Genomic DNA, 15073 nt, shown 5'->3' with positions numbered 1-15073 from the left:
AGAAGAATAATGGTTATGCACACAGACTCATGGGAGAAACAAGCCCACAGCATCACAGATCCTCCGCTGTACTTGGCAGTGGACATGGGACTCTTTTCCGTATATCTTTCCTTTTTTTCACACCGTATCCATCTGGCATGTTTGTTTCTGTATAGCTCTTTAAACTTGAGACTCTTATATTCAAAACTTGAAAATTCTCCTCTGCAAGCCATATTTTTAATTCCAGTATTCATGTCACTTTTCCATATTAGTGACTTTGTGTCTTTGGCAGCAGAGGTCAGTGGTGGTCACCTTAGCTGTCCCAGTGATTGAGGGGATTTTTATAGCCCTCCAGTTTCCACCAGCTATGCAAAATGTACTGCAGCGATCGCACTTGGGTGTTTGCTCTAGAGGCTATTTACACCCTGTAGTGATAACTTGGCATTTTGCTATTTCTAAAATAAGCTTCAGCACATGCATCAATGGAGCCAGAGCTCCACCAGCTTCCATGTGTAGGTTAGTGGGCTATCAGGTCAGATACTAATACTGGACTGCAGACTAATACGCACAGGTGGCTGCAGGGAGAGCTGACTAATGAACTTATGTTACCAAGTCAGTGTGGGCCAAGGGTTCAGTTTTCCTTCTTTTTCAACCTGCTTTCATAAAGTACTTCAAATGGAGTTTCTCTTTTATTCACTTAGTTCTCCAAATAATTTTACATACTTTTTTCTATGCCAAATCTCTGCTCTGTGGTATTTTATTCCAACAAACTTTATTTGACTGTGTTTAGCATGAGATGTGAATGAGGTCATCCTTAAAGCTTTCCAGTCCATGACTTGTTTTGGTGTTAATGGCCCGTCAGTGACGCATTATGTGGCCGTTTGGTTTGTGTATGTTGTTGCTCAGAGCTCATTCTTTCTGGAACTTTTCCCAGTGTGTGCTCACTATATGAAAACAAATGGTGCGTGTTGGCGTGTACATGCAATAGCAGAGTGTAATAACATTTTGTTCTCTCAAAGAATTATTCCTCAGGTTTTGGATTTCTTAGCCTTTTAGATGTTCTTTAGATTTATTTAGATTTTCAGATGTTTAAATCACAGTGACAGATTGTCAGAGCTTCCAAGGAAGTTAAAATAAAGGTAGGAAAAAACCCCATGAATTAAAAAACCCATTGTCATACAGCACCTTACTCATTTATTATATGTGGTATATATGTGTTAAAAACTTGCGAATTAACGCATCCTCAACATAGCAGCATATAATAATAGCATCTTATGCTTAAACAATATTTTGAATTTGGAATTAAATTGCAGATTATTTTGATGGTGCCGCATTTATTTTGCATCCCTTGCAACTCTAAATGTAACCGAAGCATTTTTTTTAATTGAAGTTCTTAAAGTTTATCAGAGTATATAGTTCAGAATTTCCCAACTCTAACCCTAACCCTATTTAAAATAAAAGAAAAGATGTCATTCAATATTGGCAGATGTTTGTTAATATTTACGGTAGAAAATATACAGTAAAATATTTGCGTGAAAACAATAATTGGGAAGCTCTTCTGCAATATAAACGACAGTGTGACATGAGCTTCTGAAAAACATTTTGAGCAACTTTGATCCTGGTTAATTTCCCAGGTCAACAAAAACATGACCTATTTTGTGAACTTCTTGTTTTCTCAAACATAGTCATGTGCAGTCCTGCATCATTTTCACTTCCACTTAATACATTCTGTTTTTTGTAATAGTTTTTTTGTGAATAGTGTATTTTTATGTTTCATTCAGGTGGCTTATCTTCTTTCTTTCAAATTGTCCTTTAGGTAAACGAGTGGAACAAAAACGACGAGCGCCTGCTTGCTGCTGTGGAGCATGGCGAGGTGGACAAAGTTGTGTCCCTTCTCACTAAGAAAGGTGCCAATGCTGCGAAGCTGGACGGCGAGGGGAAATCAGCGTAAGCTTTCTTTTGATCATTTGCTTAGGTTTGATTTTGTTTGTCCTTTGGTTGTGTGCCTTTGCTTTTAAGAAATCAACACAGGAATCTCATTATACCAGGAAAAACATACAGTTATGTTTTAATGACTGTTTAATTAATGCACAAGAATCCCATTCTAGTTTAATTTTTTTTCTCATAGAAAGGAATTCTTCAGAGGGAGTCATTTACATAATAATAGACAGGGAGGGATTTCTGAAGAATGAGCATACAATGTTGGACTCAGCCTCGAAGAACTATCTGGAAGTCCTTTGGACTGCAAGACTTTTAGTCTGTTTTTTTTTTGTTTGTTTGTTTTTCTTTTTAATTAAGGATTCAACAGAAAACTGCATTTCCAAGGTCACTAGCTTATGAAAGTGCTTTTATGCTCCAACACACAACATTAAAAATGAATGAGCATCCCTAAAAATATGTCTTGAAACATTGGCCTTCATGCAGCCTAGATCGCATTCATTGTTTCAAAAGTAAATAATGTCTGCAGTATCAGGGAAGCTTGTTTCCTTAGCACTTGAGTTTGTTGATAACACAACAAACTCAAGTTGTTCATATTTGACCTCCTTTTTTTTTTTTTGCTTTTCTGCAGCGTGCTGAGCAGTTCACACAGAGCTAGGTGCATGGAAACAGGATCAGATGCAGTGAGAAACAAATATGCAGATTTTCATGAGCCGCTGCAAACACACAGCCTTTTCATTTCATGGCCAGCACTAATCCTTGACCTTTTGTCTATATCCGCTCAAACGGATGTACACTCACAATTTTGATACATCAACATGATTGTGATGGTTTTGAACTGAACTTCTTTACAGATCACATATAGATTATCTCTATGGTAATAAAACCTATTTGTAAGGCATGAGGAGCTTGTATGCTTCTTTGTATGTGCACATCCTACACGTACACAGTAAGGGGAGGCAGGGCATGTACACTGGTTGTTATTTATTTCATTCTGCTCTCAGAGGTGGAAGGGAATTGTATTGATTGACCTCTTGTACGTATGCTTCACATACTGCTTGATAGTTATTGTATTCATGGGCATGAGGCAGTATTTTAAAACTGTAATTGCTCCAAAGAAACCCAGTGGAACAAGACTATCAAAACTGTAGGTACACAGAAATTGTTAGTAGAATGTTTTGGTATCATTACTAATCCAGCTCCTTCGTATTTCCTAAAACAGTGAAAGTGCTTATTGACGCAACACACTAAAGAAACTTAATCCGCTTATTTAAACCTAAAGATTTAATATTGTAATGTGAGAGGTGCTCACATGTGTTTTCTTTTAAATAACTTTCAGTTAAAAAATAAAAGCTGGTTCTTGAAGGTGTTCTACAACATATCTAAAATATTTTAAAATGGACTGGGCATTCATCAGATGGGTATTCACGACTGTTACATGTAGAAAATGGCATAACATCTGAGAGACATTAAGCGCTGATGATTTTAGGCTTTTCTTGTTTTCTGAGCTCTGCTAAGACGTTAATGCAGCTGAGCCACTGCTTTATCATTTTATCTTAGCTGCCAGAACTGCAACCCTGTTTATCTGGATACAGAGCTAGTGAGGTTTCTTTGTAGTCTGTCAAAAGCAGAAGCCCAGCTTTGTCCTACTTATGAGTCTACATGGTTTGTGTGGGCTTGCAGCTGTGAACGATCTATGTTGCTGTCGATGGAACAAAAATAAACAGGAATTAGGTTGGAGTGAGTTTGTTGTGGTGTTAACAAATCTGCTAGGAGTTGCATTGTCCATCCTCTGGCACACCATATATCCTCCCTGCTGTAGCTGGCCAGGTGACTCCTCCTCCTCCATATCAAGACATCTTTTATCTTCAAGACACCATTGTTTCCAATGTCAGTTAAAAACACTGAACATCTGCAGTTTTGTCCATGGTGGCAAAAAATAAGACTTTTCCAGCAGCAAGAACAATCACCATAGAGTTCCCTATTTCATAGGCCTCTATTAATCACTTCACATAGAAAATGAACAGACCTACTATTCCTTTTAGGCTAACATTTTTCATAACAAAGAGCCATACATGACAATATTTTTTTACTGGTTAAAATCCATTCACCATTGTCTTCTCCATTCACTGTATTGGCATCTTGCTGGGTGTATCAACGTCCCTCATCTGTGGTTCATGCATAAATCCTCACAACTGTGTTATTGTTCTTTTCATAAAAACATATCGAATCTCAGCATAAATTCTCAATACATTCTGAATGTATGTTATTATAGGGGTATTCCTTGTTACCTTGATTTCAAGAAATCATTCGATAATTGTGTTTTCCTCTAGGCATCTGTTCTATTTATTTATTTATTTTTTAACAAGTACCAGTATCTTAATTTATTAGATTTGGCTTCATGGCTTCATGGACTAACAATAAGATATCTTATTGTAAGAAACAAGATGAAAAATCTTTGTTCTAAAAGCTAAACAATGGGTCTCTAATTTAGACAAGTGTGAAAAGCAAGATCATACTTTAAAGTTTAAGCAAAATTACTGATTCATTTTCTCTATCAAATAAAAGCCAAAAACAGTAGACAAGATGTCATTTAATCTGATTAGCAGTGAACATGGCCATAAAAGTGAAAGGTTGCTAAAATATATATATAAAAAAACTAATTACAATTTGTAAATGAAGACCTCCAATATGCGTGTTTTTAAAACGGCCATACTCTCTTTACACTGAATCTACAGTACCCAGAGTAATGCAGTTGATATGATTTCCATATGATTGAGAAATGTTTTGGTTCTGTTTCTACTGACAGCCGCTTCCCTGACACTTACCTCATGTGTGTAAAACCGGCACCAAGCTTCATTGCTCACCGGCACGTGGCTGTAATGTGGTCCGTGCTGCGGCTGAGATGTGCAGCTGCTGTGGATTCTGAGAGACGGGAATAGAAATAAAAATCACAATGTTCCTTACGGAACATCAGACTTTTGTGTTACAAATGAGGTGTCATGTAAACATGCTTGTTGTAATTCTGTAACTAATTTGTTCCTCGCTTTGGATTTGTGAACAGACTTCATGTAGCAGCTGCTCGTGGCCTAACAGAATGCCTCGCCGTGATGTTGGCTCATGGAGCTGACCTCTCAGTTACAGATGCTGCTGGTATGTACTGTAGTCACACGTTACATTCTTGTAACTGTAAAAGAAAACTCTTAGAAAGAATTCATATTATTATCTCTATAATTCTCTGTAGCTGTATCTTGCTCTTCTTTTGTGTCAATTAATTCTGTCTTAACTAAAACATTTTCATTACTCTTTGTTAAGGCTTTACTCCCTTGCACCTGGCTGCCAAAAACAATCACCTGGAATGTTGCAGGAGGCTTATTCAGGTAATGTTCATAAGCCAAGGTTTTAAGAAAACATAGTTTATCATAGAGTAATAATGTTTAATGACCTAGACTAAATTCATGTAATAAACCCTTTAAAATATTGTGTCAGAACAATTTCAGATTTGTCAACACGTACAACACGTGTGTGTTTAAAACCAAATTGAGCTTTATAACACCTTGCAAAAGTATTTGAACCAACTGTTTACCCTTTTTTTCATATTACAGAATCAAATTTCTGTTTATCTTATTCAAATTTTCAACACAAACTGGTGCATATTTATATAGTATAGTAAAATGAAGCAAGGCTTTACAACTATTTGTACAAAGAAAAATAGGGTTGCATGCATCTGCATTCAGACCAACTCCAAAACAACACTTTGAACCAGCATTTGTCCCAGATGCTAAAGAGAAGCTATATACAAAGTATCATAATTTTCCTTCTACTTAACTTGTGCTATTTTTTAGTTGGTCTATCACATAAAATATCCAAAAGTACATGTAGTTTCTAGTTGTAATGTTATTCAACAATTTGAGTGGGATGAATACTTTTGAATGCACTGTAAATTATAGGTTTAATGTCAACAAATATAAGCATCATCTGACATTTTTTAACGTCAATTCTGTGTTGCAATCTAAGAACATAAAATGTATGACAGATCTGAACCAAATGAAGCCTACTGTCTGAATTGTTGTTTGGTGCTTGAAACCAGACAGTTTCAGGACTTCATTTCTTTACCCTGCTGAATATGTGTACAGATCAGTAGGTCAGCAGGACAGAGAGGCAGTAACACACATTATTCCCACTCTCATCTGCTGACTTGACTACCTCATGACAGTCTGCAGCATCACCGCAGCACACTACCCTGCCTCCTTGCTCAAACTAGATTCTGCTGCATAGCAGATGTCTTGAATGCTCTTTCTGTCAGATTGCATAAACTACCAACTACTTGCTGTCTGCTATTCAGAAAAAACAGTCAACTAAATGAAAGACCAAATGTGACAAAAAACAAGGCGAGTTTTTTTTTTTTCAGATTTTTTTCCAGTGTTTTGGGGAGAAACGATAGCTAAAAACTCAGCTTGTCCACTTTGAAATTTTGCATTTGCTAAATAACGCTCTCTTCTTACTCCAGAGTAAATGTCCTGTTGATCCAGCGGATAGCTCAGGAAGAACTGCTCTGCATCATGCTGGTAGGTATCTCAGCAGCCTTAGAATTAATTATACAGAGGAACTTTTATATAGACTTGGTCTGAACGTGGGAATGTTTATTGCAGGATTAACTTTAAGCTGTAATTTCATTTGGATAAAATTCATCCTCCAAATATGGAATTAAATGATATAGAGTTTCTTTTCATTTGATCCTCAGCTGTTGGTGGGAGCTTCCAGATTGTTCAGCTGCTGTGTGAACTCAAAACCCCCATCAACCAAATAGATACAGTATGTATTTTATAACATCTTCTGCTCTATCTAACCCACTGTTACTTTTTCTTTCCAACAGAATTAAAATGCGATGTGACATTGTCATCACATTTGCTACTTCATCCATTTATCTAGATTCCCACAAAGAAACATTCAGAATTTCCTTCAATTAAATTAAATGAAAATAGGTCTGGAAAATCTAGAACATAATTGTATTTTAACAGTCGATCAATCCAAAAAATAGAAATCCATCTTTGCTTTGTATCTCATCAAAGGATTTGAATCTGGAGGGACAGTGTGACGGGGCAGAAAAATGTGTAGTTCTGAAACTGCAACTGGTGAAAAACCTTGGTGCATACCTTGATAGTGCTCAGAGGTGCTCTTCTAGGGAGCGCCTCTTTTTTCATTTCTAGACTATGTTCAGAGAAAGAAAACACTGACATATGTAAATTAGCTGCAGCAAGTGTGCTTCAGTAGAAGGGAGCCTCATGAGCCAACATTTCCTCTCATTTGTCATCTGTTTGAAGATTAATTTCCGTGTGTGCACTTAAGGTAGAAGGTCAGAGTTCTGTGGGAACTTATGGTGCAGACATGTGGTCTCCATTGCAGTGACAGACCATGCCTGTGGTTTTTATCCAGCTGGGAAGTGAAACCATGAAATGGCATGTGTGTGTTTGTGTATGTGTTTAAATAAGAAAGGGGGGGGGAAACAAGTTTATTTCCATTTTATTATGCTCTTTCTGGCTTGTTAGAAATAAACTCATACTATATTATGACACCCACTAAACTGTCATTTAACCTAGTTGTAAATTTGATAATTTATGTCCAGGTTAAAACAGATGTTAGCCATGGTTTTATACATATAAGTTCTAAATTTCATAAAAAAACATAGTGCCTCTCTTTGACATAACCATTCAGGACTCTGAGGTGAATTCACAGCAGGTGTCTGTAAATAGAACTGTATTATTGCTATAATAATTAAATGTAGATGTAAAGCTAGTAAAACTGTTAGCAATTAATCATTAGCCTTCACTAAAATTAGTTTTTTGAAGGCAGCCATATTTCTCTCTTTAAAAGCAAAAACCTACTTCTGTCTTCTATTAAAAACCAAGAGAAATCATAACGTCATGTTCACTGAAGATCATTTACTTTTCCAGCCGTAATTATCTGCAAATGTGTATGAGCAGTTTGAGCCTCTCTGTCTTCTGTTAGTGCTGGTGAACCGGTCATCTGGAATACAAAGTTTTTAATGCTGAACAGAACATGCCAGCTTGTTGGCCTAGGGCATACATCACAGCTGTATCATATTGCTGTACCTGGATTTGACTTTAATGAACACACAGTGCAAAGTAAAATGAAACAGAGAAACATCTGGCCAGTCATACATATTTGAAAAGCAACTGCATAAGTTTAACAAACAGAAACATTAATCGTTTTTTGTCATCCATGTTTCAAATTCAGTTGATAAAAATATATTTTAAGGCTTCTTTAGCTTTATAGCTTTTTAATAGAGTGTATAATAACATCTAGTATGCCCGTAGAGGTAATTTATAATCCTCAGCATTAGTATGAAGAACACAATCTGTGTTTGGGATTTTATGTTGCACCTGCATTAAGCTGTGCTACCTTTATTTGCACAACCAGTTTTTATATATGATGGCCTTTGTTCTCGTGTTTCTTGAAGACGTTTTTCCTCTCATCCAAAACCCTTTATATTAATTATATTATACCCGGTATAATTGCTGTTGATAGGAACCCATAGTTTCTAATTAGAAACATATGTAGTGCTCATTTAATGTATGCTAATCATGTGTCACATGTCCTGTATTGTAAATGATATTTCTTGTGGAATAGTACAGAATTGTTTTACTGCCAGTACTTTGTAGTTTATTGGTATTTAGTATCTAGCAATGATTCAGTGTGAGGTTAGAGGTCTTGTAGATTTGGGGGTTGAATGACAGGGTGGCAAACTAAATAAAACATTACTGACCTATGGAAATATGTTAAAGAGATATTCTGGAATATTAAAAAAAGCAGATTGTCTCCTCCTGGATTTATGAAAGCCTAACTTCATGTGAGAAACTACTACTGACAGCACAGAAAAAAGAAACCTTTTAAGAAGTCTGAAACATTTACAAAATAAATTCAGTTAAAATGATCAAACGCCAAAATGTTCATAGCATCTATGTAAAATAAGAGGGAATAGCACAGTATAAAGATCATTTTAATAGTTGTCCTGAATCCAGATCAAGTTAAGCTTTGAAGTAAGCATTTCTAAAGCCTCAGGAACTGATACAGTGTTTTAGTTACTGCCTGTATTCCTCTCACCGGCTTTCTTTAGCTTTACACTTTTGCTCAAATGTGGGTAATTTGTCAGAGAGAGTGCCTCCAAGTTATGAACATATCTAAACTTACACATCTAGGCCAAATAACACACCTGTATAGTAATATATACACACGCAGACATGCAGGGGTGCACGCGCACAAACGTACTTAATCTGTTGCCCAGAAAAGGACAAAATAATTTTGCCGTTTGGTTTCCAAAGTAGCAGCAACACAATCTGGGCAGAGCCGGCAGGCCTGCTAAAGTCTTTAACAGAGCTCCAAAAAAACCCAGAACATAGTTTTGTCCTTTTTGGTCTGTGGAAACAGCAGCAGCCTTGTAATATAAAACACCCAACTATGCTGACGTGGTTTGCTGTTTCATGTAGTTCCTTTGCTTGTTGGTCTGGGCCTCTTTTTGAAAATCATGTTTCAGGGTTATTAGAAATTGCCATTGGAAGGACAGTTATTCACAGAATTTGCTTTTGGAACTCTTCATGTGTGGATAAGTATTTTTTTTAAATAGAGCTTGGTGAAACATTTGGGATTCTAGACTCCATTTTGCAAGCATAGGAGACCAGCTTTCTTAAATTTTTGTAGTGTTGATACATAAAATATGTATCCAATCCGAGGTGGGCCCTACCTACCACAATCTAGTCTGTTAAAGATAGCCAGAAAAAATTGTTGAGATGTTCGAAAATGTCAGAAATCTTGCCTCTTTTAACCATGTTGGCCTGAACATGTGAGTAAAAATAACCATTCAGCCATTCAGCACAGGGCTATATTTAAATGGCTGATTGGGGTTAGAATCTGTCAGTCCAGGTGAAGAAGGTGCTACATTTCATGAAATACTGCTGCTGTTAGTCAGCTCTGACAGCTGTGTGTTAAATTCTGTAGAACCCACTCATTAAAGCTGCAGCTTTGCCATTTTGGAATTTTTTCCCTACAAAGACATGTGAAAAGGATTGAAATGTTACTGAGAGACATATGCTATTCATTGAAAGATAGCCAGCAGCTAATGACTAAATGACTACAGTGAACCCTCGCTTTTAGGCGGTCCACCTTTCACGGCCTCGCTGCTTCGCGGAGTTTTTTGTGCAGTTTTTTTTTTTCACAGTGCATTGTGTTCTGCGTACTGATTGGCTAAACAGTCTCCGCACTTCTTCCCTACCTGTGTGCCAATAACGTTACGGTATTTAAATATACAGCTTGGCAAATGTTTTTGCCCAGAAGAAAAAAGAGCGACAACAACTACCGATAACTATGTTCTTCTCTCGAAAAAACACACCTGCACCACAGGCTTCAGAAGAAAAAGACACTAGAGAGCGGAGTCAGGCCACAGCGTCACAGTCAGAGGAACAGTGAAATACGCGAGTCACAATTTCTCCTACTGTACGTATTGATGATTACAATGATTATTTTACTGTAGTTATTTGTAAGAAAGCGTTCTATTTGTTAAAAAAATGCTTAGGCCTGAAAACAGGTTTTGTTCTTTGGTTTCAATGTAGAGTATTTAATTATGCTGTATAATAATTGTAAAAAAATAAAGGTAACTACTTCACGGATTTCGCCTATCACGGGTTCTTTTCGGAACGCAACCCCCACGAAAAGCGAGGGTTCACTGTATTTCCATACAACCACATAGAGTACTAATTTAAAGTTTAATATACCTAACTATTTACTATTTAGTACAGAGGAGGACAGTCATACTCTTTTCTGTACTTTGCTAGACAAAATAATAGAAAAATTACTTTGTTTTGTGAAAAATATGTACATTCCTGAGCTTATGAACTAGTTTTTGTTCTAATAATTTTAGAATATGCTAATTCAAATAAAAATAACACAAAAGTTAAAGGTGTTTCCTATAAATTTGCAGAATTTAAGGTTGAACAATGTCCAGACCATTAAAAAAAAACAGTAAATTTGACATGTGAGATCTGTGATATTCATTTACAACAGGTCACATTGATTCTTTTTCACATAGCTCTAAGTTTTCTCACCACACAGACAGCTGACATGCTCATGGCAAAGACCACAGCTATGCATTGTACACAGCGGTTTATAGATGTTTGCATTTAGCAGTTGAAATCTATAATATGTTCAGTATGACAAGGTTCAGTGTTTGCAATGTTTGTCTCAAAGGATGGCCTCACTCCCTTGATGCTGTCAGCCAAACACAGTCATCCTGAGGTGTGCAGCACTCTGATAGACTGTGGTGCTGAAATCAACACTCCTGACAACTGTGGCAGGTAAAGAAATAATAATTTAACACACACTAGGAAGCAGTTTAGATATTCATAAAACATTTTCTTGCACATAGCTGGAAGTTTTCATTTGCACTTTCGTGCTTTGACACAAGGTCTGTCCATGTTGTAGGACTGCTTTGATGCTTGCAGCTGAATCCAACGCAGTAGCTGCGGTAGAGGTTTTAGCTCAGAAAGGAGCAGACCTGTCCGCTGTAGATTCAGAGGGCCACGATGTTGTACACTATATCAAGATGTTGGGCAGCTCTGAAGCCCAGACTGCCCTCTTGGCTGCTCTGAACAGACATCCACTTTTGGGTAAGACTTAAGAATAAAACTACTATTCACAGAAAAATACACAGGCAGTGTGCATACAGTATGTCAACTTCAATTTTTAATGTAACCTGGCCTAATTGATATTTTACTTTCATTGACTGTTCTTTAAATAGAACCAAAAGTTAGGTTTCAAGCTTTTCCATGAATCAGGAAACTGCACTCAGATTTTTGCTAAGGTTTCAACATGATAGCAACACTGCCATCTACTGTTATACTGTGGTTACTGTTAGTGTTTCTAGTGTGATTTATTGAAGTGTTTGCTTAAACTTTCAGCTCTGGATGCCAAAACTCTGAAATTTGTCACCCCCAACCCCTGGTTACGCAAATAAGCGTTTTTGATAAGCCAAATATACATGGGCATAATGTCAACAAAAACACTCTCATCTGTAGAGGATCTCACTGTCCTGTGCTTTGTGACTTCTCTACATACTGCACTTTCTCCTCCTGTTTTCAAAATGCTCATTTGTTGTTTTTACTGACCCCCCTGACAGATTCCAAGTCTCCAAGAAGTCCTCAGGTAAAATATCTGTGACGCTTAACATCTGCTCATTTACTCTACAAAGCTACTAAATTTTTGAACGTGCATAGATTATCAAGTACAAGTGATAATCTGCTTGCTCTAACCTACCTCTAAACACTTCAGTGCTACGCTGATTATAACGTTCTTATAAATGAAATTTTAAAGCTTACAGAAATGTGTGATTATAGAGCTCATATTTACATCTGCATCAAGGGTGTAACTTTGTGTTGCAAGCTTGTGGGGACAAGGAGGAGCGGGAGGGCGGGGGGTTTCTGATGCACCCAGTTACTGGAAGGCCTTTTCTTTTTTAGTGCTAAGAATAATGCCAAAACTTACATGTGAATGCCATACAGTCTTATTCAATAAATTAGGATATATATCTTGATCAGGCTTGTCAGATTAAAAGTACCTTTCAAAAATAACTTTTTAACAGGTATTAAACATACTACGAAATATAAATATGTTAAAATGGACGTAATCCAATTAATCTATATAATGTCTTTCACTTGGTGATGGAATTACTAACAAAGGAATTTTTCAGTCATATTCTAATTTATGGAATGAGTCTGTATTTGAGGAATATATTTGCTTTAATATAGCAAATAATAAAGAGGCGAAAAAATTTATTTGGGTCTGGTTGGGGTAGTTGGTGAGTAGAGTGACCATCGATGTTACTGGATTCTATAAAATGTGGCTTAAAGTTGACATGCTGATGTTTGGATATGTAAAAATATATATTCTCTCTGCATATAAATCTATAAATAGTTTGGTTTCTGTCAGTACTGTAAAGATACAACAGAGAACAAAGCAAATTTCTATTTCATATTGGCCAATAATTTAATTTAATTGTCGCTATAGGAGCCATGGTTTAAAATTGAACAAACTTTGGCTCCTGTTCTTTATGAAATATGTCATCCTATTTGATGATTGTTCTGAATATATTGTTATCTTGCTCTCGTAGTATTGACGATATCAAAACTATACGTCCCTTTTTCGGATTCTTTGCTTGATTGTGTCATTTCCCCACCACTGATATTCCTGACTGAATGCAAAACAATGGCGCATGTAAAGCACTGCCGCTCACAGTGAGTCACGTGATGTCCAATCCACTAGATCAATGAACGGACTTGCCATTTACGTTTTACAAAGGAATTACGTTTTACAAAGCATCAACTGGCTGTTAATGCTTTGAATACAGCGCACAGCTGTTGCCGAGTTACTGTCCGCACATGGATGCAGGCACATTAAAAAAAAAAAAAAGAACAAAATATTGGTGGGGACTGTCCCTGTCAGGCCAAAGTTGGTGGGGACATGTCCACACCAGTCCTTCAGGAAGTTACAGCTATGAATATGTAAGTTTCACTTTCTGAAATGAGTGATAAAAATTTTCTCCATGATTCACCTCCTGATTTTTCAGAATAAAACTTAAAACGTGTTTGACCAATCTTCTACTAACCAGCACTGAATCCCACCTCTGATTTTTCTTTCTCCTTTTGTCAATATCTGTCTGATTCTTCTACTGGCTTCTTAGCATGATCAGGTAGCTAAGCTAAGTGATGAGCGGATCACAACTCCCAAAAAACGAAAAGCACCTCCACCTCCTAATAGTCCACTGCAGGTAAATGCATGTCTTTCTGTGCATGTCTGAAGTGAATTAATAAAAAGAATAATGAATTACAGTCATTGATTTGTTGTTGTGTTTCCTGTTCTGTCCCCCTTTCCGTTTTCTCAAAGCAATCCAGCTTGTTATTGTTTTATTTTGTGTTGCTACTGACCATCATATTAGAAAAACTAGTTATTAATGATGAAAATTAATTCTCAACCAAGCTTGGAGCTTCTCTAAAACTGGTTTTATACAGATAGGAAAAATTTACTCTCAAACTATGTATTTGATTGTCCTTCAGCATTCTGGACCCTCCTCTCCTTCTGTTGTTACGCCTACCAGCACTCCTGCTTTCAACAAAGGTGACACTCCAAAGAGATTTAACTATAAGGTAGGACTAAACTGAAAAGGTTGTGCTAAGAACTTTCTGTTTTTTAGTTTATTGTTGTATGCCATCAAAGTTATTACTTCAACTTTTCACATTTTCTCAGTCTGTTTGATTAGAATTTTATATAAAAAACCAACACAAAGTATCACATATCTGTGAAGCAGGTGGAAATTAACTAGTCATTTTCTATACATATAATAATCTTAAAAGGCAGTGTGCATTTTTTTATTTAACAGTAAGTTGTATGACTCGAGTCAAATGAACACTGCTTACTAAGTAGGTGACCATATAAGGCAGGTGTTTTTTTTATCTAGATGTATTTTTGTTAAAGGAGTTAATGAACACCTCTTTTCCAAAAGTTAACTACAAATATGTGCTACTTTGTGTTTGTCTTTTACATGAAATCCTAATAAATTGGATTAAAGTTTCTGACTATAATTTGATCAAATGTAAAAATGTTTAAAGGCCGTGAACTATATATATTATATATACACTATATTTGTAGTTTAGGGTCAGACTGCCAAAAGTTTTTCCATTTGTCTGTTCCCCTTCTTTGCCACAACCCTTCACTTCTGTCTCCTCCCCTTATTGCAAAGGAGGACGAGTTTACAGGATTTCCACTGAAAGAGGTTGAGAAGCTCCATGAAGAGAGAAACATGTTGCTGGAGACAATCAAAGACCTGAAGCAGACAGTGGAGACGGTGACCGTTCCTCAACTGGAGGTGAGGGTAATGATTAACAAACGGACGGTGTGGGGCTTGTTGACTTTGCTGCTTTAAAACCAGGTGGGTGAATGAGACGACAAGAGCTAAACAAAGAATGACATAATTGCGGCTGCAATAATACACAGTGTAGAGAACTACAAACACATACTGAATGTTTATTAAACCATACACTTGGGAGCTATACCTCTTAACGCTTTCTAACTGGATCAAGAATTTTCATTG

General features: G+C 36.7%; 1 protein-coding gene across 4 annotated transcripts in view; it reads left to right on the top strand.

The window, feature by feature from the left end:
• Positions 1 to 15073, top strand: part of rai14 (retinoic acid induced 14) — a 40566-nt gene that overhangs the window by 17794 nt on the left and 7699 nt on the right. Inside the window, exons 3-14 of one of the 4 annotated variants that reach the window (XM_028024862.1) lie at positions 1796 to 1926; positions 2549 to 2575; positions 4982 to 5070; positions 5233 to 5297; positions 6428 to 6485; positions 6662 to 6732; positions 11179 to 11285; positions 11413 to 11597; positions 12107 to 12132; positions 13667 to 13753; positions 14040 to 14129; positions 14723 to 14848. In XM_028024862.1, coding sequence (XP_027880663.1) covers positions 1796 to 1926; positions 2549 to 2575; positions 4982 to 5070; positions 5233 to 5297; positions 6428 to 6485; positions 6662 to 6732; positions 11179 to 11285; positions 11413 to 11597; positions 12107 to 12132; positions 13667 to 13753; positions 14040 to 14129; positions 14723 to 14848 — 1062 coding nt within the window. The other 3 variants (XM_028024863.1, XM_028024864.1, XM_028024865.1) reach the window with 3 other exon arrangements.

This window comes from Xiphophorus couchianus, chromosome 8 (genome assembly GCF_001444195.1).
Source record: "Xiphophorus couchianus chromosome 8, X_couchianus-1.0, whole genome shotgun sequence".
Taxonomy (NCBI): Eukaryota; Metazoa; Chordata; class Actinopteri; order Cyprinodontiformes; family Poeciliidae; genus Xiphophorus; species Xiphophorus couchianus.
This window is presented reverse-complemented; position numbering and strand designations above follow the sequence as displayed.